At 36.4% G+C, this 22,744-nt stretch overlaps 1 protein-coding gene across 20 annotated transcripts in view; it reads right to left on the bottom strand.

Annotated features, from left to right (window-relative positions):
* Positions 1–22,744, bottom strand: part of PARD3 (par-3 family cell polarity regulator) — a 704,358-nt gene that overhangs the window by 276,984 nt on the left and 404,630 nt on the right. For 19 of the 20 annotated variants that reach the window (XM_021665196.2, XM_021665212.2, XM_021665198.2 and 16 more), the window contains 2 exons: positions 15,935–16,026; positions 13,441–13,524 (listed from right to left, as the gene is read on the bottom strand). In XM_021665196.2, the coding sequence (XP_021520871.2) occupies positions 13,441–13,524; positions 15,935–16,026 (176 nt within the window). The remainder of the gene's footprint in view (positions 1–13,440; positions 13,525–15,934; positions 16,027–22,744) is intronic. The other variant, XM_021665204.2, reaches the window with a different exon arrangement.

The following is a 22,744-nucleotide window of genomic DNA, read 5'->3' as shown; positions in this document are numbered from 1 at the left end:
TAGCTTAAAAGACGGCTGCAACCTCTGTCTTTCTATGAAAGTGAAGGTAATGAGGAAAAGCTAACCTCATCACACTGAAGGTTTGAGAATGATAATGGGAAAGATTTCAGAAATAAAAGAGTTTCCGTGCTTTGCATTTGAATTTGACAGTGCTTAATATTGTGAATTTCAAACCTGTTAGGTCTCCCAAAAGTAAGTCATTTATTGCCAATATTCCCATTTGGAAAAACAAATGACCAAACAGAAAAACATCAGTGAGAGGTTCAAATAATGCCAATCACCATTCATTTCTTCTATATATGTACTCACTGAGGTTGAGAGAAAAGTGTGAATGACCTTTGAGAGACCCCTACTTGCTCTAGAACACCAACTTCATAACTGACAGGACATTCTATATAGACTGGGACAAATAGGAAATACTTCTTTAAGTCACAGTATAAGCAACAGGGGTCTTAACCTAGCTCTGATTGTTGTTATTATTGTTTTACTGTTATTTTATTTTTTTTGGAGAGAGAGTTTCCTTCTTGTCCCCAGGCTGGAGTGCAATGGCATAATCTTGGCTCACTGCAACTTCTGCCTCCTGTGTTCAAGCGATTCTCCTCACTCAGCCTCCCGAGTAGCTGGGATCACAAGCATGTACCACTACGCCCAGCTAATTTTTTTGTACTTTTAGTAGAGACGGGGTTTCACCATGTTGGCCAGGCTGCTCTTGAACTCCTGACCTCAGGTAATCCACCCACCTCGGCCTCCCAAAATGCTGGGATTACAGGTGTGAGCGAGCGCATCTGGCCTGATTGCTGTTAATTACTTCGTGGTTGGCATAAATTTGTATCATGATATTAAAATTTTTATAAGAACTTATTTTTTGCACTTCCAAAATTTGTATTTTCTTTCACAATTCTAATAGACAAAAATGCCTAGACAGACACTAAAATTGAGAATCCTGCATAAATTAAAATTGAAGACACCCTAATTTTCAAATAATGTCTATATGATTCCCAAGAGAATTGTAACTTGCAGTCAACTGTATATGTTTTCCACCAGAAATGAAGCAAAATAGATAGCTGCTGCTTCTATACCTTTCCAGTAACTGTTGTATCTGTTCCATGGACATATGTCACATTCTTCTGTTATATACATACCTTATCTCTATTAGTGCATTGTGAACTCCTAGCAGAGAACATAAGATTCGGCAGTTCAAGCACTTAGCTAGTAGTAAGGTCCTGATAAATGACAACTGAAGGAAGGCATGATTGAGTTTAGCTGAGGTAAACAAGTCTCCTACTTCTATAAAGCTTTTTGCAAAATAGAATACAAGTGAACAGAATTTAGATTCAGATCCTTTCTTAATGGAAGTATCATTTCTACTAAAGATACGCCGAAATTGAAATGAATTAAACTCAGGCAAAAGTCCTATTTCACTTGTTATTTTGTGGGTTTTCTTTATGAATATTCATAAGGTCATTAATTTCACTCTAATTTTTATTAATAAATATAAGGAGGCAGCATTACTCGAGTCAAACCTATCAACTGGCAAGAACTGTAACTGTAGCAGTTAAGAATCAGCACCTACTAGTATAAGAGTCTAAAAATATTAGTGACCAGTAAAAACAGTATTATGTAGGTAATATTTACTTACTTACTGTCATGTATTAGAACTATATAAAGATATAAAATTATCTCAAATCAAAGGTAAGAATAAAGTACACTGATTTACCTTCAGGAGCAACTTAATGCTCAGTTCATATTTGGGAGAAAGAGATTCCATAATATGCCAAACCAAAAATTAAGTTATTATTTAAATGTGATCATGTCCATAATTTATCTTCCTGTGATTCCCTACTGTTTGTTTCTATCTGCAACTGAACAAAGTGTTCTATCATAGGAATCAAAGGAATTGTTAAGATATATCTATGGTTCCAATAAATGAGGAAGATTAATACAAGAAATCAAATTAAATCGCAGTGATTGATACCACTAGAACACGCAGAAGATATCTGGCCACATTGCTTTCAATGAAAATCTTGAAGGAAAAGAGGTCTAAGTCACCCACAGGTAATCATAACAGAACCACATGTGAGGTGGCACGGCTGTAGTTAAAAGCCACCACTATAAACCAAGCACACTTTTGGAATATGTACGCTTTCAGTCCTTGTAATAAAAATATGTCCTACCAAGACTCATTCCAGTTAATGAGTTTTTAATTGGTGAAATAATAAGCGATTTCTCAATATGACTACATTACTGCAATCTAAAGTGACTAATAATAAGTACATTTTTATGTATTCTGAAATATTTTGTGTAATGTAAAATAGCCCATAGAACATTTTTAGAAAAAAAATATATATATCTATATAGTCTTTAATGGAAATTACTTAGCAGTTAATTAGCACTGATCATTTATTTAAATTTATAAAGCTATATTGGATATATCCTCTCAGTATTTATGACAGTTTAAAATAGTGTAACTTTGAAATCCTTACTTTATCTTTATTTTAATTTTTTTGAGACAGAATCTTGCTCTGTCATCCAGGCTAGAGGTATAGTGAGCTCAATCACAGCTCACTGCAAGCTCAAACCCCTAGGCTCAAGCAATCCTCCTGCCTCAGCCTTTTGAGTAGCTGGGATTAGAGGTGTGCCACCATCCCTAGCTAGTTTGTTTGTTTGTTTGTTTGTTTTGAAGAGTCAGGTTCCCAGGCTGGTCTCGAACTCCTGGACTCAAGCAATCCTCCTGCCTTGGGCTTCCAAAAGTATTGAGATTACCGGCTTGAGCCACTGTGCCCAGATGAAATCTGCTCTTTAATTCAAACATCAATAACTTTTTTCAGATAAGCAGATGAACAGATTTATATTCATCTCAATTTTTCTGTTTTAAACCTATGTGTTTTTTTCTGTTAATCATTCTAGACTAACAATCCAAAGTAAAAAAGTATACCATGTTTCTTTCTTGAATGATTGCCTTTATAAATAAGTCCTCATCTATGGCCAAATGCATCAGTAATGCTAACATACAGTACAAATGCTACAGATCATAAATAAACACACTATACCTTTACAGAAAACATAATAGAAATGTATTAAATGAGGCTTTAGCAACCAACATTGTTACAAGTCATTAACAATCTCAGATTCCTTTTACTCAGTACTAGAGACCTGATGGGGGGCTGGGAGTAAGAGGGAGGAAGAAGACTGCAGAAGAGAAAAACTTCACCCTGACTGACACAGCAAGTGATCAGGGAATCAAGGGAACAGACTGAATTAAGGTGAAGTTAGTAGCCTGCTGATTTCTAAGTACTTAACCACACTATTAGAATCATTCTCTCAAAAAGAATGGATTAATTTAAAAGGAAAGTGGTACAATCTGCAAAATTATCTCATTTACTCCACTAGGTGAAAATGATTACAAAGGAATGGGAATGATCAAAAAAAAAAAAAAAAAAAAAAACCACACACAAAAATTGAACTGGTAACAGCTAGACTGAGAATGAAAAGAACCTCTGAAGGAAATCAAAAGTAGTAGGAGGAGACACTTTCCTGAAAAATGTATGCTCACAAACAGATATATTTCCACACCCCCCATTTTCAACTTAAAGCTATATCAAATAATATAATTAAAAACAAATTTTAGGGATATATTTTGCAAACAACTAGAAATTAGAGTTTGCTCTAAAGTAATAAAGGACTGACTGCCTAGGGTGTGGCTGCTGCAACAGTTCTATTAGAGAAAGTGATCAAAGTAAATGAAGTTTAAACATTTTTGGCATGTCAATATGGTGGTAGAAAGAAGAGTTTTCCTTCTTGGCAGCTAATGCCAGAATTCCTTATTGGGGCACCCATGTTCCACCCTAAATTTTTATTATGCAAAAAATAAAAAAGGTAGGTGTCAGGAAAGGAGGAATTGGAGTAAGCTCTGTTTGGGGAAATGTTCCAGGAGCAGAACAACCCCAGATTGTCTATGCTAGGAGAAAAAACATAGAATACTTGGGCACTTATTAGTGGAGTGGTATACACTTAAGAAGAAATGACTGGCTGGGCACGGTGGCTCATGCCTGTAATCCCAGCATTTTGAGGGGCAGGTGGATCACAAGGCCAGGAGATTGAGACCATCCTGGCTAATATGGTGAAACCCCATCTCTTTTAAAAAATTAGCTGGGTGTGGTGGCACGCGCCTGTAGTCCCAGCTACTTAGTAGGCTGAGGCAGGAGAATCACTTGAACCCAGCATGTGGAGGTTCCAGTTAGCCAAGACTGAGCCACTGCCCTCCAGCTTGGGTGACAGGGCGAGACTATGTCCTCACCCCACCCCTCAAAAAAAATGACTACAGGAGGTTTTGTGAAACAGAATCTCCTCTACCTTCCTTATGAATCTAAGGTAAACCCTACTTGGCTTTATGCTTTTCAAGCAAATGGATTTTTCCTGATAGATATGAAACATCCCCAGATTTATTTCCTTCCTAGTTTCCTGTATTTTCTTCAAAATTTGAAAAAGAAGAAAACACTATATCTATCGCATACAAATCTCACTTCTGAATAATATTTCTAATAAAAAAGTATGTTACACACATATTTCTTTCAAGACTTCATTTTCGAACAATGTTTCTTTAAAAAAAAGACAAGGAAGGCTACAGTAGCACAAAGCAAGCCATTGAAATGCTGCATCTTTGTACATGATTTTGGATGCATAATTAGAAATTTAACTACTTAGATTATATTAAGGATTGCATCACTACATTTTTACAAGGTTCATTAGCCTAATTATACACTTAATTAAAACAAACGCAGTCACACATGTTAACATTTTCAATTCTAACTATAAATTACAACCAATGATAAAACTGAAAATAAGTAACAAATGTTTTACTGACATCCAAATTGGCTGAGTAAGTCTGAGTTTTGCGTTGCTAATGTAAACTACCACAACTGTTACCCAGCTGTATGGAAATGATTATAATTCATCTTAATAAAAGCTGACACAGTATAAACATCACAATGGTAGGGAAAGCAGAATGAGTGGACAGAATAGGGTTTCATCAACAAGAACCTCTAACCTCCCTGAGTACAGCCCATGGGGGGACAGCAACTACCTACATAAGCCCAGAAACTATGACCACTGAAAGCATGAACGCCAAAAGGAGAAAGTTTAAAGGAACACCAAGTTAAAACCTTAAATCTTAATTTGTTTTTAGAAAAACTTCAATGAATGAGATAAAGCAGGCCAAAAAGGTAAATAAAAATGGAGAATTCCTTTAGATTAGAGCGGAAATCACAGAACCACAATTCATTTCACGTAAGTGTAAATGGCAAATTTTCTCTCTAAAACCAATGCATATGTTATAGTTCTTTATTATAAGAGTCTGCAGATAAGAAAGCACAATTGAAAACTTTCAGACAAAAGACTATTGATTCGGCAAATAAAGTTAAATTGTGTTTTTTCAAAAATAATTATATTAAAAGTTCAAGAGCATATTTATTCTCAGCTAGTTCCATGAAGTTCAAGTTGACTGTAATTCTTCGTTAGCATATGTACCCAATTAGCTAAACAAATGTGTATGGGATTCTCAATTTTATAATAGTAAATTTTCTCCAAGATTCATGATATAAGAGGAAAACGATCACTTTCTCTGATTGTGTAGACTAATCATTACCTACCTAGACAACCAGAATACCAAACCACTGGAGGGAATTTCAAGGCACACGATAAAAGATAAATTGAGTTTAAAAATTCTTCTCATCATTTGACCATTCTTATTAGCTGCCACTGTCAAGGACCTTGTTAAATGATTTACATATATTTTCTTACTTAAACCATACAAAAGTCATGATTCCCATCCTTCATATGTAAGGAGTAGGCCAAGTGAGGTTAACTTGCCAAAGGCCACACTACAGAAAAAAAGACAGAGCCAGGTATCCTTATCTAGTCCTGACAATCCCCCTGCCAATAAAAAGATGACAACACAAAGTCCAGTCAGTCACTGACTGACACAGAGAGGTAATACAAAATTCCCAACTCCAAATCTGGGGGTAAAATAGATTCTGTTTTCGATACAGAAAAAAGCAAAAAATGATAAAGTATACCTTAGATGAACAAATGGATATAACAAACAATATAACTGTGTAAATCTTAGTTGAAGAGACAGCGAAGCTCAGATTCTGCTTAATTAAATGGATGAGTATGATGTAACTCAAGACCATCCAAAGATGTTTGCCTACTAGTCTTGTAGACAGAGAAACATCAGTTTATATTTGAAGGGGAAATTATTCAAGACATGAATGCAGGATATAAAAAACAAATTTTTATATGCCAGTGATTTTCTGAATATAGATTAATTAGAATATATAATCTGAATATAGATTTTAATCATATTCAATTAATCTATATTCAGGTTTAAATAGAATATAAATAATAATACATATGAAATACATATTTTCCAAATGGGTCACTTTTATTTCAACTCAAAAACGCAAAACCTTAAAAATATTCTCTTACTGGCCAGGCGTGACGGCTCACCCCTGTAATCCCAGCACTTTGGAAGGCCGAGGTGGGTGGATCACTTGAGCTCAGGAGTCCGAGATCAGTCCGAGCAACATGGAGAGACCCCGACTTTACCAAAAATACAAAAAGTTAGCTGGGCATGGTGGTGTGTGCCTGTGTGGTCCCAGCTACCAGAGAGGCTGAGGTGGGAGGATTGCTTGAGCATGGAGATGCTACCACTGTACTCCAGCCTGGGTGACAGAGTGAGACTCTGTCTCAAAAAATATAAAGAAAGAAAGTAAAAAACAGAATAAATTTTTAAAATAAAAAATATTCTCTTAGAGATGTGACTTCCTTGTTCAGATTAGATGATAAAATTTATGGACAATAATGTAACGAAGCAAATAAATAAAGAGGGGGAAAAGTCATAAAAATAAACTTTAACACAGAAACTGAAGCAGCTTTTTCCAAAGGATGCTGACACTTCACCTGATATTCTGAAGATTACACTGAAGATAAATGGATGAAAAAAAATTGTTTGGGATAAAAATCAAAGTTAATCAGACAAATCAAATGATGGCAATTCTGTAAAAAGTAAGTTGAGAATAAATTAATAAATAAGCCATCTGCCAAAATGAGTCAGTATAGCAGAAAGCCAGCCCCACACCCAGAGCCCCCTCATCCTGCCACCACCATCTTCACAGGGCCTCATTTTCTAACTGTGAAACTTTAGATTTTTCCTTCAGTCTTACGATTGGCAAGCAGATGTTAAGGAGGATTGTTCTGTGAATACATATTACTAATGAGAGTATGGTTTGTATGGTTTTTTCAACTTCTTCCTGAGAATCAGAGGTATGCACTGGTGGAAATTAATACACAGTTACAATAAAAGAGGCTTTCTTATCAAACAGTAAGTGGAAATGAAAATCCTGTACGCTCTTGTCCCCCAAAGATATGAACAGAAAACAGAGTTGAAAGAGTTTTAGACATGAAGAATACTAGAATGTAAAACTCACAATGGCAGCCATTTTTATTTGTTTGGTTCTCTAGAGCAAGAGCTGACAACTACAGCCTCTGAGCCAATTCAGCCAGCAATCTGTTTTTATAAATGAAGCTTCGTCAAGCTTTGTCTTGTCAATGGTGGCTTTCATGCTACAACAGCAGATTTTCTGGGCCATGATGCCTAAGATACTGATTATCTGACCCTTTACAAAACTTTTGCCAATCTTTGATCTATCAGCGGCACTGAAAATGGTAACTAGTAGATACTAGATCTTATTAATAAAAAAAAAACTTTATATAAACACCCATATACAATTACTATTTTCACAAGAAAAAATAATGTGAAACAAATTTAAGTGCCACAGACACAAGAATAAAGGTAGATGTAAAGAAGTGAGAAATGTCCATTATAAAAAAGATTCAGGCTGGGCAAGGTGGCTTGAGTCCGTAATCCATGCACTTTGGAAGAATAAGGCTGGCGGATCACTTGAGTCCAACAGTTTGAGACCAGACTGGGCAACATGGGGAAACTCCATTTCTACAAAAAAATACAAAAAATTAGCCAGGCATGGAGGCACTTGCCTGTAGTCCCAGTTGCGTAGGAGGCTGAGATGGAAAAATCACATAAGCCCGAGGTTGAGGCTGCAGTGAGCCACTATACTCCAGCCTGGGCAACAGAGTGAGACCCTGCCTCAAAAGAGAAAAAAAGATCCAGAGAAGAAAACTGTACTTTAGGCCAGGTGCAGTCACTCACACCTGTAATCCCAGCACTGTGGGAGACTAGGGTAGCAGGATCACTTGAGGCTAGGAGTTTGAGACCAGCCTGGGCAACAAAGTGAGACCCTATTTTTACTTAATTAATTTAAATTGTTTTAGCCATAACTGTTTTCCATAGGGGAAAAAATTTAGAACATTTACTTTAAGCTAGACTATGAAGTCCAAGTTAAGAATAGTAGTAATTTTTATTTTTATTTTATTGTATTTTATTTACTGAGATGGAGTTTGGTTCTTGTTGTCCAGGCTGGAGTGCAATGGCGTGATCTTAGATCACTGCAACCTCCACCTCCCAGGTTCAAGTGATTCTCCTGCTTCAGCCTCCCGAGTAGCTAGGACTCTACATGCCCGCCAACCACCCCCTGCCGCTAATTTTTGTATTTTTAGTAGAGACACGGTTTCACCATGTTGGCCAGGCTGATCTCACACTCCTGACCTCAGGTGATCCACCCACCTTGGCCTCCCAAAGGGCTGTGATTACAAGTATAAGCCACTGTGCCTGGCTGTATTTTATTTTTATTTTTTTGTTTGTTAGAGACAGGCTCTCACTCTGCTATTCAAGCTGGAGTACAGTGGCATAATCATGGCTCACTGCAGCCTCAAACTCCCAGACTTAAGTAATCCTCCCACCTCAGCCTCTCAAGTGGCTGGGAACATAGGTGTGTCCCACCCCACTCAGATAACTTTTGTATTTTTTGTAGTCAAGATTTGCCATATTGCCAAGGCTGGACTTCAACTCCCAGCTTCAAGTGATCCTTCCACTTCAGCCTCCAAATGTACTGGGTTTACATGCATGAGCCATCATGTCCAGCCTCAAACACAGAATCTTTTATCATTTCATAGGTCTAGTCCCAATTTTGGCATACAATTTTTATGCTGCTTTTTATATACTTGACATTATATCATAATCATATTTGTGTTTCATGAGAAAGTGTCAGAAATACTTATTAACCACCATCCAGGCCAGGATATATCATTGCTGCTTCACTGTTAATATAGTAACACAATACCTAATATGGATAGTCAAGGGTTCATTGGCTCCTGTGCTGATTACACTTTACTAAGCATTACCTATGGTCCTGCAGACCAATATCAACAGCTAGGTTCTAGAAATATTTTAAAAAATAATAAAATAATAATATAAAAGCAAGGTTCTTCAGCCAAAGATAGTCACAACTATTTGGCATAACCTTCCTGAAAATCGTGGCATTTGTGGTTTAAATAAAGAGCTTATGTTTCCTATTTATTTATTTTTGACAGAGTCTTGCTCTGTCACCTATGCTGGAGTGTAGTGGCACCATCTTGGCTCACTGCAACCTCTATCTCCTGGGTTCAAGCATTTCTTGTGTCTCAGCCTCTCATGTAGCTGGGATTATAGGCGCCTGCTGCAATGCCCAGCTAATTTTTTTGTATTTTTAGTAGAGACAGGGTTTCACCATGTTGGTTAGGCTGGTCTTGAACTTTAGACTTGAAGTGCTCCGACTTCCTAGGCCTGTCAAAGTGCTGAGATCACAGGTGTGAGCCACCACGCCCAGCCAATGTTTCTCATTTAAATCAGGAGGAAACGAAACGATACAGGTGAAATAAAATTTGATTCCAAGGTAATGAAACATTTCAGGTAAGTATTTTTCCACTAAGAAAAGAATTTTAAAAAAGCAATCATCAAAGTAATGAAATTGTGAATGACTAGTTCTACATGAGGATCAGTTAACTTTATTTCTGAATAACATACAAGACAATAACTCAAGAAAAACATCATCATGGGGAAGATAATATTGTCTCTGTATCTGTTTGTCTCCATTTCTAAATATCAGCAGGCCTAAGGCAGGGGCTGGAGGATGAGCTAATTGTCATTAATGCCCCTGATGAAAAACAACATTCAACCTAGCCTACAAAATAGTTTTGAAAGTAACCCATGCAAGATTTTTATTTTTTAAAACTTAAGCTGTGCATGGTGGCTCATGCCTGTAATCCCAGTACTTTAAGAGGCCGAGGCGCGTGGATCACTTGAGATCAAGTGTTTCAGACCAACCTGGCCAACATGGTGAAACCCCATGTCTACTAAAAATTCAAAAATTAGCCAGGCGTGGTAGCACATGCCTGCTGTTGCAGCTTCTCGGGAGGCTGAGGCAGAAGAATCACTTGAACCCAGAAGGCAGAGGTTGTAGTGAGCCAGGATCTCCAGCCTGGGTGACAGAGTGAGACTCCATCTCAAAAAAAAAAAAAATTCATCATATATCACACAATAATAAGATCCAAATGGCTGTAAAATTCTAACATTAACTTCACAAGCTTACATTACTATTTTCCGTAATGACATTTGAGGTCCTTCTCTTCACAATAAACAACTGGTGTTCTGCATTATTTCTTAGACTCTGACTTTGAAAATCTAAATGAGAAAGCAATACTGACATGTATTTGTCACTTTTATAAAAACAAGTATTCAATAAGTGTTATTCAATTAGTTATAGCTCCAAAATTGAGAAGGCCCCAGAATGACTGGAATTTTATACAAGGGAAGTTATCCTGGAAATTTCTACTTAAACATATCATGAATATGTATTCCTGTATTCACACTAGATATATGTGCAATTTCTTAATTTCACTTAATTTCTTCCTTTCTGCTATACTACATTGCTTAACTTACTCCTGCAGAAGCCACCATGGAATTGACACAACTACTTTTAAAGCTATCCATCACAGTTAAAAATATCTTCTGCAACAAACCACTTTCAGGTACCTAATTCAGACCATTCTTCCCCTATCTGCTCACAGAGCACCTATTATATAACCATATCAACATTTGCCACATAATTCTAATTGTGTGATTGATTTCTTGGCTATCACTGCATCTAGACTGCAAATCCCTGGAGGAAGAACATATTCTGCTAGTCTTTGTTTCCTAGCACCTAACACAGGAATTGTCACACGTGACATGCTTGAAAAGGTTTCTCATGAAATAACAGGAATCCATTTCTGAGCATTTCTGAGAATGAGAAAGGTGGGTCTCTCTGGGCTCTCGTAGGTTTGTATCTGCTAATCTGAGCAGACCACCTACTTTTTCTCTCCCATTGTTAATCCGACTCTGAGGAACCATGACTATCCAGTCCACGAGGAAGCTTAACGATGTAACACAAGCGGTGGAGAATCACAAACTATTTCTGTTCAGTTTCCATGTGAAAACTGGTGATGCCTAAAAAGAGATTATAAAGAATCTGTTTTTCTTAAATCTCTGTCTCTCTGAAAATCTATGTATGACTTTCTTCATTAAATGCCAAACTAATAGGGATTAAAAATGACTCAGCTATAAAAGAACTAGTTTTGCAAAAACATAGTTGTTTTCTTGAATCTGTTTGGTGTATCAAAACTAAATGCCATGGTAACCAGAAACAGTGGTGAATTTTGTGAAATGCCTTCCTTTGACACAATCTAGACAGTAAGTTTATTTTTCCATCTTACTCTCCTTTCGCTTTAGGCTTTTCATCTGTTCACTTTACCCTAATATCCTTTCACAGTGAGGTAGAAAATATGCAATAAACGACAAAATATAATAACATGTTTGTAATTGAAATGCTGGCTCAAAGCTGGTATAGACACAATTAAATCTCATTTGTGATGAATTATGTTTCACAGGCATTTTAAGGCATATGCATATTGGAAAGCTATAATCCATGCATTTTACCTTATCTTTTTTTTCCTACTCAGGAAAGAAATGAAAAAAGTAATTTAACTTTTGAGGTAGTTTAGAACTCAATTTCCTACACAAAATAAAAGCAAGGCCATGTTGAAAACAATATTCTTAACTATAAGTTATTTGAAGAAATTTTAATGCTTCTCCAAAGTTAAGAAAAGAATTTTAAAGAAAAATAAAAAAGTAAAAGAAGCCACAACTCTGTGAATATAACACCACTCAAAAATTCAAGGTGAATTTTATACCTTGTTTTGTAACACTACCATCCAAGCCTTATTCATATTCCAGCAAAGTTCTAAGTCAAGTTTCAGCTTAGGACATAGGATGAATCATGAGCTTTACTAGAGAGATGAAATCTGAACTCGACACAGTTATTTACATGTAACAAGAAGTTACTACCATTGCTCAAATACTCCTTTTAAAAAATAATATGCGTAATTTAATCACAAACATCTGTCTTTTACAACAACCTAGATGCCTGTAATTCCTTAACAACAGTTTAAACTATGTTCTAAGGTCTCAGTCACTGGTATAAGTCTACCTTCCACCTTCCCCACTTTTTCTCACCATGTAAAGACAGTTAAAATAAAAGGAAAAAAAAATACGGTAATAACGATAAAAGAAATAAGAAGTTACAAATTAAAAAGCCGAAATAGCTCGTAAATATATTTTCCCAGGTAATCATTAGAGAGCAAGTAAGAGAAGATGCAACTAAATTCAACAAGTTCGACATGCACAGGTTCGGACTCAAGGGGAAGGACATGGTGCACCTCACTTGTCTATGACACATGTCTGCCAAGCCTTCCCTGGAAAATCAATTCATTAAAACCAAATTTGTTTGAATACATTAAAACCAAAAATATTACCACAGTCCTTTCACACACACAAAAAAGAGCAGAATCAAAGAAACTGATACAACATTTGAGGTTTTTAAGGATGCATGTTCTGTAAAGTAATGAAGTTGGGATCAATAAACAGTACAACATTTTTACAGTCTGTTCAGAAATCTATGGCTTATCTAATTTTTTAAAATTTCATATTAAAGGTTTTAACAATCAAAAAAGCTTATAAAATTGAAGAACTACATAAACACAAATTTAAAGCTTAAATCAAATTTAAGTCATCCAGATAATTCTTATTGCATTATGCTTTCCCCCCAAAAAATCTGCTTTTAAACTCTCCTTCAAGTTGCAAATCCATCTGGAGTTCTGACTTCAAAGTCCATCATAAATTTACAGCCAAGTAAAATGTTTGCTTGAGTCTGATGAACAATAAATTTATTAGGATAATTCAAATGCACGGTTTCTTCACGTTCCTCTCTTCATCAGGCTAAGTGCTTTCTGTGATTATGACATATACATAGGAATGAAGTAGCAGTTGCCTCCAAATGAGAATGTTTCCTATTAAGCATATGCTAAGTCAACACCACTCTCTATCTGAGCATAAATGAAGATAAAACACTCTACATTATGATTCAATTAAAAACCTCCAAGATACGTTACCTGCCGCCTCGAGCACTGAAAGGCACTACATGGATTCCCAGAGGCCCTCCATCGTTGGGGACTTGTACGAGCTTTACCATATCACTGTGAGACAATGATGAATGAGGGAGCATGAACGTGTACTGTAAACAAACCAAAACCAAAACCAAAACAAAACAGAAAACTGCAACAACACAGACACACAATAAACAACAGAAGAGAAAAGAACAAAAATCCCACCATGCGCACACGCATATACATACATATTCTGGAATATAAGCATGGTGATGAAGGCAACATTAAACACTACATACCTGAACACTAGTCTGATGGCATGGAAGGAGAGCAATCATCAGAGATAACTACATTAAAATGACACAGAACATTTCTCTTGGACCCTATTCTTCTGTGTAATACAAGTTTATGTCTTTCAAGTCAAATCTCTAGACTTACACTAAAACTCTTCCATCCCAACACCTATGTCAAGGACTCTGAAGATTAACAGAATAAAGATGTTGCAGCTACAGAGCACTTTCTAATTTAGAAAGTGCTCTTGTATATGTCACATCATTAATCCTTCCACTAATCCGATGAGATCAAAGTTTTAACCCTGTGAGTGACAGTCCAAAGGAGATCATCATCGTCTTTACTGCTCACTACTTCATGATAAATCAGTCACTATTTCCTAAACTGCTGTAGTAGTGCTGCAAGTGTAGCTTGTAAAACTCCTTCCTCAAAGCCAATAGGTATCTACTATAAATCAAATAATTTTCATAAAATTGCTTGTAATTAATTTTCTTCTTAGAGATGGGGTCTTGCCATGTTGCTCAGGCTGGCCTAGAACTCTTGGGCTCGATCAACCTTCTCGCCTCAGTATCCTGAGTAGTTGGGACTACAGTTATGAAGCTATTTACATTATATGAAATAACATGAAGTTACTATTACAAAACTAAAGTATTCTGAGTAAGGAACATAACCTTATATAACCTATGGATTTGTCAAGGGCCTTCCATGAATCTTTACTATTAATACAATAAAGGCTGAGTTTAATGAAAATTGGTATAATGTAATTTTCTAAACTATTTAAATGAGATTTTGCTTTCTTTGTAGATTTGTTCATATATATATACTATATCAGAGGTCTAAGCAGCATTAACCTAACAACCAATATTTGGAAATAGTCCTTCAATTAAATATCTATTTTAAGCCAGCTGGAAAACCATAAATTATTACCAGTGGATTTCACAAAGATCACAATATAGTTTTTATGTGATGGAAAATGCCAATTTTTCAATTATATTTCTAAAAACCTGAGGTTATCCTATGTACTATGAATGTCCTGCATACACAATACAAAGACTAAATATAATTAAAGACAGGAGTATCAAACAAATCAAAATTGAAAATATGTGCACAGATTTAATCAGATGCACTAATTAGGACAACATAAAAATTGCGCCATACTGCCAAATGGTTAAATGAATTATTTATTACTTTTATTTTTTCACCAAATTTCATAAAATTCTACTTTGGATGCTGATGATCCCATTTGAACACCTATCTAATTATTGGTTTGTAAGCTCAAAATAGTATAACTTCAATAAACTGATTTTATTCCACATTCTAATAGAACTATGGCACGGCAAGTATTTACTTAATGTAAATATTCAGCATGCTGGTTGCTATACATTCAAACAGCATCTGATCCTAGTGCCTGCTTAATCTCACTTCTCTTGGAAGACCAAGAAAAGATAGAATTAAGTACATAAATGTCAATGTCTGTATCCTCAACTTTTACCCAAAGTCAAATAAAAAAATAAAATGACTGCCCTCCCTGCTCTAAGCTACCAAGGAAAGAAGTCCTGAGAATGCTTACCACTTACAGATGTCAATATTTAAAATAAGCAAAAGATTGTAGATCAAATAGAATTTTTTGTCCTTTTATACTTAAAACATTTTCAAGGTCCCTAACCCAGGACCTCCAATTTTTCATCAACTATCTTGAGAGATTCTATTTCTCCAAACAACAATAAATACATACATACACACACACACACACACACACACACACACACACACACACACAATAATAACTAATGTTAACATGATCTAACTAGTTTTTCAAGTATGTCCTTAAATTTTTTTAATTTAGCAAAGCGAAGAACAAACACATGATCAAAATACTGACACAAAGCAATCTGAAAACAGTTACGGTGTTTACAGTGTTATTAACATGACAAACATCTTCAATCAAATACTATTTTATATTATAATTTAATAGTATTTGCCAGGGCATGAAACTCAGGACAGGTACACGTGAAATTCCATGCTATACTGCTTACATTACATAATTAACTCAAGAGACGAAAGATGTTCTTTAGAAAAACAAATCAATGCAAGGCATGTTTTTAACTAAGCACAAACATTCCTCATGCCATACACTTTCAGAATATTTGCTGCAATTAATGATGTCACATGTATTTTGCAAACTTAGTTGAAATCATCAGTAACTTACTCCAGAGAAAAGTTGGGTATGTTCTCTAAACCCGTGTCCGCATGTCCAACAGGTTCAACACGACTGTTATCCTCTTCTGTCCCATCCTCATCCTAGAGGCAGCCAACACAAAGAAAAGTACACTCTGTGTTAGGTTTTTTGCTATAATGTGAAAGGAAACTGGATAAAATAGGAGTCTAATAGGCATTATGATCATGGTAACTGTTTCCTCTAAGAAGGATGACCTTTAATGATAGCTGAGTATGTATTGTAAAAAGCTAAAATTGAAAACAAGAGTCTTATGAAATAGTGTCTCCCAGAAGGTGAACGAGATATACTACTGGGATAAGGAAAGAAAACAAACAAACAAAAATGTATGGTTATGCTAATTTCTTTTTCTTTTTTTGAAACAGAGTTTCACTTTTCTTGCCAAGGCTGGAATGCAATGACGCGATCTTGGCTTACTGCAACCTCTGCCTCCCAGGTTCAAGTGATTCTCCTGCCTCAGCCTCCCCAGTAGCTGGGATTACAGGCATGCACCACCACATCCGGCTAATTTTGTATTTTTAGTAGAGACAGGCTTTCACCATGTTGGTCAGGCTGGTCTCAAACTCCTGACCTCAAGTGATCCACCTGCCTCAGCCTCCCAAAGTGCTGGGATTAAAGGCGTAAGCCACCAATTTTCTTATCTGATCATTTTTCACTTCTTTTCATGTATATTTTAGGAAGTAATTATATATTATTCCACTGTTATGATATATTGATAAACAAATATACAAGACATTGGAAATGCATGTTTGAAAACAGCTTCCTACTCAAAACTATTATAAACCATAACCATTACCAAAAGCTCCAAAGCCATATTTCTCAGTCCTCGATTCCTACTAACAGTTTGTGAGAAGGAACATGCAGTAGTATAGCTGCAGACTTTACAGCCTTTGTCCTGTAAAATTTCACATAAAGTTACCCTAAGCCAATCAACTGATTATTTGGAGGTGTCTGTAAAGACATTAAGGTCTTAGCCATAATGGACCACTTCTGTTTACTTCTGTGCATAAAGGACCAAACACAAGGACAAGCAAAAGTAGAAAAGCACTCCACACCCCCATTTTCCTAGGCTTTCTTTGACAAAGCCAATATTTTGTAAAAACTGTTTCAATATGTTGCAGAAATTCATTAAGTTTGCTGGTACTCAAAAAGGTGCATGTGGAATAAACATGGTAGTTTACAAAATAAATGAAAAGCCACCCAAGAATATGCCTTCATTTATAATCTCGGCCACTGTCTTTTCATTAAAGAGTTCACTATTATTAATAGTTAAAAGTTAACTTTTCAAGATCATTTGAATAATGATAAACACACCTGACTGAGATCAATGGACTTACTAGCCAAATTAGAACTGTTACGAGATCCTCAGATTCTCCAAACACAATGGCGGAGACACAGTCTCTGGCACCTAGTAGAAGCTCTGTAAACATTTTGTTAATTCAAGTAAACTTATGCCTAGGACTCTCTGGAGTAATATATTCCCAAATACAACTAAGTAAAATGTATTTAGAAGTTTATATGTATAATTTATGTATACATATAATTTGTTAGGTTTATCTTTTCTATTACGTAAATTTGACAATTGTGATTTTATCGTTAACTTTTTTCCAAGATAATTCAAAGGTTCATATATTGTGAACTTATTAAGCCACTTATATTAGGATAGGAAGTCCAACACTGGAGAAAAATTTTATATTTTCAATCACGTTATTTGAGAGACTCATAGTAGAAACGTATATCCCATCAACAGGAACAACAATCAACAAAATGAATAAGCAAGAGTTACAGGTTCAAGATACAATGTCAAACAATATATTAAATCATTGAAGAGATACTAAGAGAAGGCAAAGCAGGCAGTAAGGTCCAATTGACATTTCCTCTGCAAACCTACGAGAAGTAGAAACGAAGGGCACCAAGCTTTTCTATGGGTCATAGCTGTGCTCTGTGCTTTCTGGATGGTGGAGCTCTGCAGGAAGCCAGGCTATTTGACTGATGATGCTGTGTCTTGAGAGGCTCTCATAAGTACTTCTTAGACATCTATCTCCTTTAAGCACCAGCACGTAATACATTTCAAAGGTTAACCAGCATCTTAAACCTGCCTGAGAACTGCACTTGGAATGTAAACATGAACTCCCAAAATTATGCTTTTCCAACAGGAATGGGGGTAGGGAGGAGAGAAAATGTGGTTGTTTATAAACTGGATGTGGGACATAAAATAATCTTAAACATTACAGACCTTTTTTTCGGGATTCATTAATAATTTAAGCACTACTGAAATGCCACCAAGATGTATCACCAGTTGAAACACCTATGGTGCACTATGAAACAGCCACATAAATGAAATACCCCAAACTACAATGATAAAACAGTCACTGATAATTTATGCCATGTTCCCACAGTGGCCATTATCAGGCACCCAAGAGCATGGAGAAAATTATTTCATGAAGCTACATATGGTGTCAAGTTTGGATGGAAATATTCACTGCCCTGAGGCTGAGCTCCAGTTGCTGTGGAACCTCAACTTAGATTTTCCCAACATTTGGATGTGTAAATGATCCGCTCTTACATGGTTTTATTCTGTTGTCTGGTACTTTTTTTAAGCTGTGGCTGAATGCAGTTACTTTCAGCAAGAACTATACACTGAATTCCATTATAACTACAGTAAATAAAGCTGTTATTATATATGTCAAATCAATATTTGAGAACTACACAGTATTGGCCAGGTAAGGTGGCTCACGCCTGTAATCTCAGCACTTTCAGAGGCTGAGGTGAGAGGACCACTTGAACCCAGGAGTTCAAAACCAGTAATGGGCAACATGGTGAGATCCCACCTCTATTTTTATTTATTTATTTTTAAAGTTAAAAACAATAGAACTACATAGTTTCAATTTAAACTAAACAGTGCTGAAGAACTTACAGATGAGACAATACAGCTGTTTTTTTTTCTTTTTCCTTTTCCTTCTCTCCATTTCATAGCAGAGTACCAATTTTATAACATTATGCAAGTTACGTACCTTTCTATGTTTATTTATTTTATTTATTTTTTATTTTTTATTTTTTTAAAAGACGGGGTTTCACCATGTTGGTCAGGCTGGTCTTGAACTCCCAATCTCAGATGATCTGCCCACCTTGGCCTCCAGAGTGCTTGGATTACAGGCGTGAGCCACCACACCCAGCTCCTTTCTATGTTTCTATACCTTCTTCTGTAAAATATGAACAACAAAAACATCTTTCTTGGCTGGGCTTAGTGGCTCACACCTGTAACCCCAGAAATTTAGAAGGCTGAGGCAGAGAATGGCTTAACACCAGGAATTCAAGACCAACCTGGGCAACATAGCAAGACTCGGTCTCTACAAAAAAAAAAAAAGCCGGCTGAGACAGTGTGCACCTGTAGTCCCACCTATTGGGAAGGCTGAAGCAAGAAGACTGTTTGAGCCCAGCAGTTGAAGACTGCTGTGAGCTATGACCATGCCACTGCATTCCAGCCTGGGCGACAGAGTGAGACTCCAATTCCCTCTCGCGTGCGCTCTCTCTCTCTCTCTCTCTCTCTCTCTCTCACACACACACACACACACACACACACACACAAATTTAAAAACTCTTCCTCGTAGGACTACTGAGAGAATTAGTAAGAAAATCCACATCACAAGCATTACATGGTACCTGACACATAGTAATGACCCAACAAATGGTAATTTATAAACATTATTGAAGACATAAATAGATAATACGTAATACAGAAAACATACCTTGATAAATCTTTTAGGGCAATTATATACAACGGAAGACATTTTAAGAGTATATACATGTATTCATCTATTTATACAATGTGCTTTGCAAAATGATTTAAAATGAAACACAGTAACCACTTAATCAAATAAAAAACATATTAATAATTTAGAAACTTGCTGATACCTGATATTTACTGTGCTTTGCTGTATACAAGATATTTTCATTGTAAAATGTCTTTAGGGTGAGTAAAGAAACCAAGAAAAAGATACCTAAATGCTATATACAATCAAGTAAATGGCAAGAAGAGGAAAACACTATGGGGTGGTGCTTGAAGACATTTTCAGAGAGAAAGCGGATGTGAAAAAAGTAAGCGGGCTCTTCGATATTTATCCTACCTGAAAGTCACAGCTTTAACAACGCTAGCAGAAGACACAAGACTCCAGGGTCCGAGACAAAGAACTATTAACAACTTGCAGTCACGCCATTAGCCAGAGAATCATCCTTTTATGTACTAGTTACTCAGCTAAGATTCTCACAAGGTGATATGAAGAGGATCCAGGGACACTGGCACACACAGAAGAACCCTAGGCTTAGGGAACCTGAATCTTTTATACAGACAGGAAGTATCCTTGCAGATCCTCTGCTGTCAGAGGAGATCCTATGCCTATCTTGCTCTGCAAACATCCTTCAAAAGATTGTCCACAACAAAGGCATCTGTTCTGTTTTTTTTTTTAACACCTCCTCCTCTTAGACAAGGCATCTGTACAAAATCCAAGAGAACCAAGAAGAGTTATCTTCAAACAGCAGAGTTTAATAGAAGGATTGACCAATGATAGCATGTAGATGACTGCTAGCAGACTAAAACTAGGAATATTAACAAATGCCCTATGATAACAATGCCTTCTGAATAGCGATATTAAATTCTACTAAAACTCTGCTATACTGAAAACAAAAATTCAGTGTAGAACTACGTGCTCAACCAAACAAAAGATCAAGTGTGAAAAATGAAAGGAATTTTGAGACATGCAAGGAAGATCTTTACTTCCTTCACATGAACACTTTCTTATAAAGCTCTGTTTGGATATGCTCTAGCAAAATCCAGAAAGCTCAATAAAAAATCAGTCAGAACCCAAAGAAGGTCCTAGAATATAGGAGAAAAGGCAGTTTAAGGAAGCGGAAACCACTTCAGATTAGAGCAGGATAATGGAGAGGTCTAGTAAGTACATCTCCATGAGAAAAAACAGAAACTAATAATGGGTCTGATACTGTTCTAAAAGTTCTTTCATTCCCCTTTAGGTTTTCTCTTTTTTTGACCTGGGGTCTTGTTATTTTGCCCACTTCTGACTTTAGACTCCTAGGGTCGAGCAACCCTCCAACTTAGGCCACCTAAGTAACTGCGACTACAAGTGTGTACCTCTTCACTGGGCTCAGGTCTGATATTTCTGAATATCTGAGAAATGAAAGGCATCTTGACAGCCCTGACACAGAAGACAGGGGGAAAATAAAAAATACATACAGAGAAAACAGCAACATTAAAAAAAAAATAGCTCTAGGAGAAAAAAATCTGTAAAAGAGGAAATATAATCAGAGTACCCTTGTGGCTATCCAGTGAGCAACTGTTACATTGCCATGTGCTATGACATTGCTATTGACTGAACTTAGACTTCGGATGTAACAGCATTGAGAGGATGGGAACAAGAAACTAGAAGCAGTATAAAAGGAACAACTCTCATCTTCCATATGGCAAGTCAACAGATGTCAGTAACTGGTAATCAGGAAAGAGCAACATAAATATATGATTGAGAAACATGGAAGTAAATATCAGAGCAGACATTTAGGGAGAAAGACTGGAAGAGCAGGAAGAGGGGCGTAGAGAGGCTGTTCGTTTTTATTGTAAGTCTTTTAACATTATGTCTTTATTTTTATTCTGAAATGCCTGCCAAGGAGGTGAAGGGGCTTCGCGGTTCCAACTAACATGCAGACTCTCAAGGCCCCCACAGGCTGCCTGGCACTGGACTGACAATGCAGGGTGGAAGGCAGGAGACCCCACTTGGCAGCAAGGCGGCATCATGCCTTGTTTTCAGGAGGAGTGTGCACCTAGCAGTCCTCACAGCTGTGCAGGAGCCATTCTCTTGGGGTCCCTAGTAGACAGCTCAGGCTTAGGGACTCATATCAGAAGGTTGCAAGCGCTACTAGGACTGAAAAGCCTCATGCCCCAGGGAAGCCAGTGTCTCTTTGAACAATGCCACAGGCTTAAGTTGCTTTTCTCAGATATTTAGTTTTTCAAGTTTTGATAAGATTTACCAATCAGGGGTTACTTCTGGCATAAGGGCAGTTGACATACTATCTTTAAAAAATAACTAAAATTTAACTTCTCATGCAGAAATCAGAAAAGAGCCAGACACAGTGGTGTGCTCCTATAGTCTCAGCTACTCGGGAGACTGAGGCAGGAGGATCACTTGAGCCCAGGGAGTTCGAGTCTGCAGTGAGTTATGTTTGTACAACTGCACTCCAGCCTGGACAACAGCGTAAGACCTTATGTCTGGAAAAAAAAGGAAAAAAAAAATCCAAAAACTGAAGTGATCCTACTACAAAGACATACAGGACTTATAACTAGAACATTTGAGACTAGAATCCTACCCCTATCTCTCACCACAGAAAGCAGAAACACGAATGTTTACAAAACAAGAAAAACAACCATATTGTCTAATTCAGAGGAACACAATAAAACTTAATCTAGAAACCAGCCATCTGCATATCTACATTCAAATTCTGAAGTCTAAAAAGTAAATATTTTGGATATTTATCACTTGAAAGAAAAGCCTATTAATTTTAAGACATTTATCATTTAAAAATGTTCTATAAAAAATAAAATTATACTTCCCTACTTAAATTTCCTATATCTCTATCTTTGATTTTTATATTTAGGAAGCACAAAAATAACGAAAATTCTCATGATACAATGTACAATATTTTCTGTCAAGTGTTTTTAAAAAAAATTATTCTTAACAGCAAAATATTTTAATCAATTCAAATACATCACTACAAAAA

The sequence above is a fragment of the Aotus nancymaae genome, unplaced genomic scaffold, assembly GCF_030222135.1.
Source record: "Aotus nancymaae isolate 86718 unplaced genomic scaffold, 86718_ANA_hifiasm-v0.15.2.pri h1tg000077l, whole genome shotgun sequence".
Lineage (NCBI taxonomy): Eukaryota > Metazoa > Chordata > Mammalia > Primates > Aotidae > Aotus > Aotus nancymaae.
This window is presented reverse-complemented; position numbering and strand designations above follow the sequence as displayed.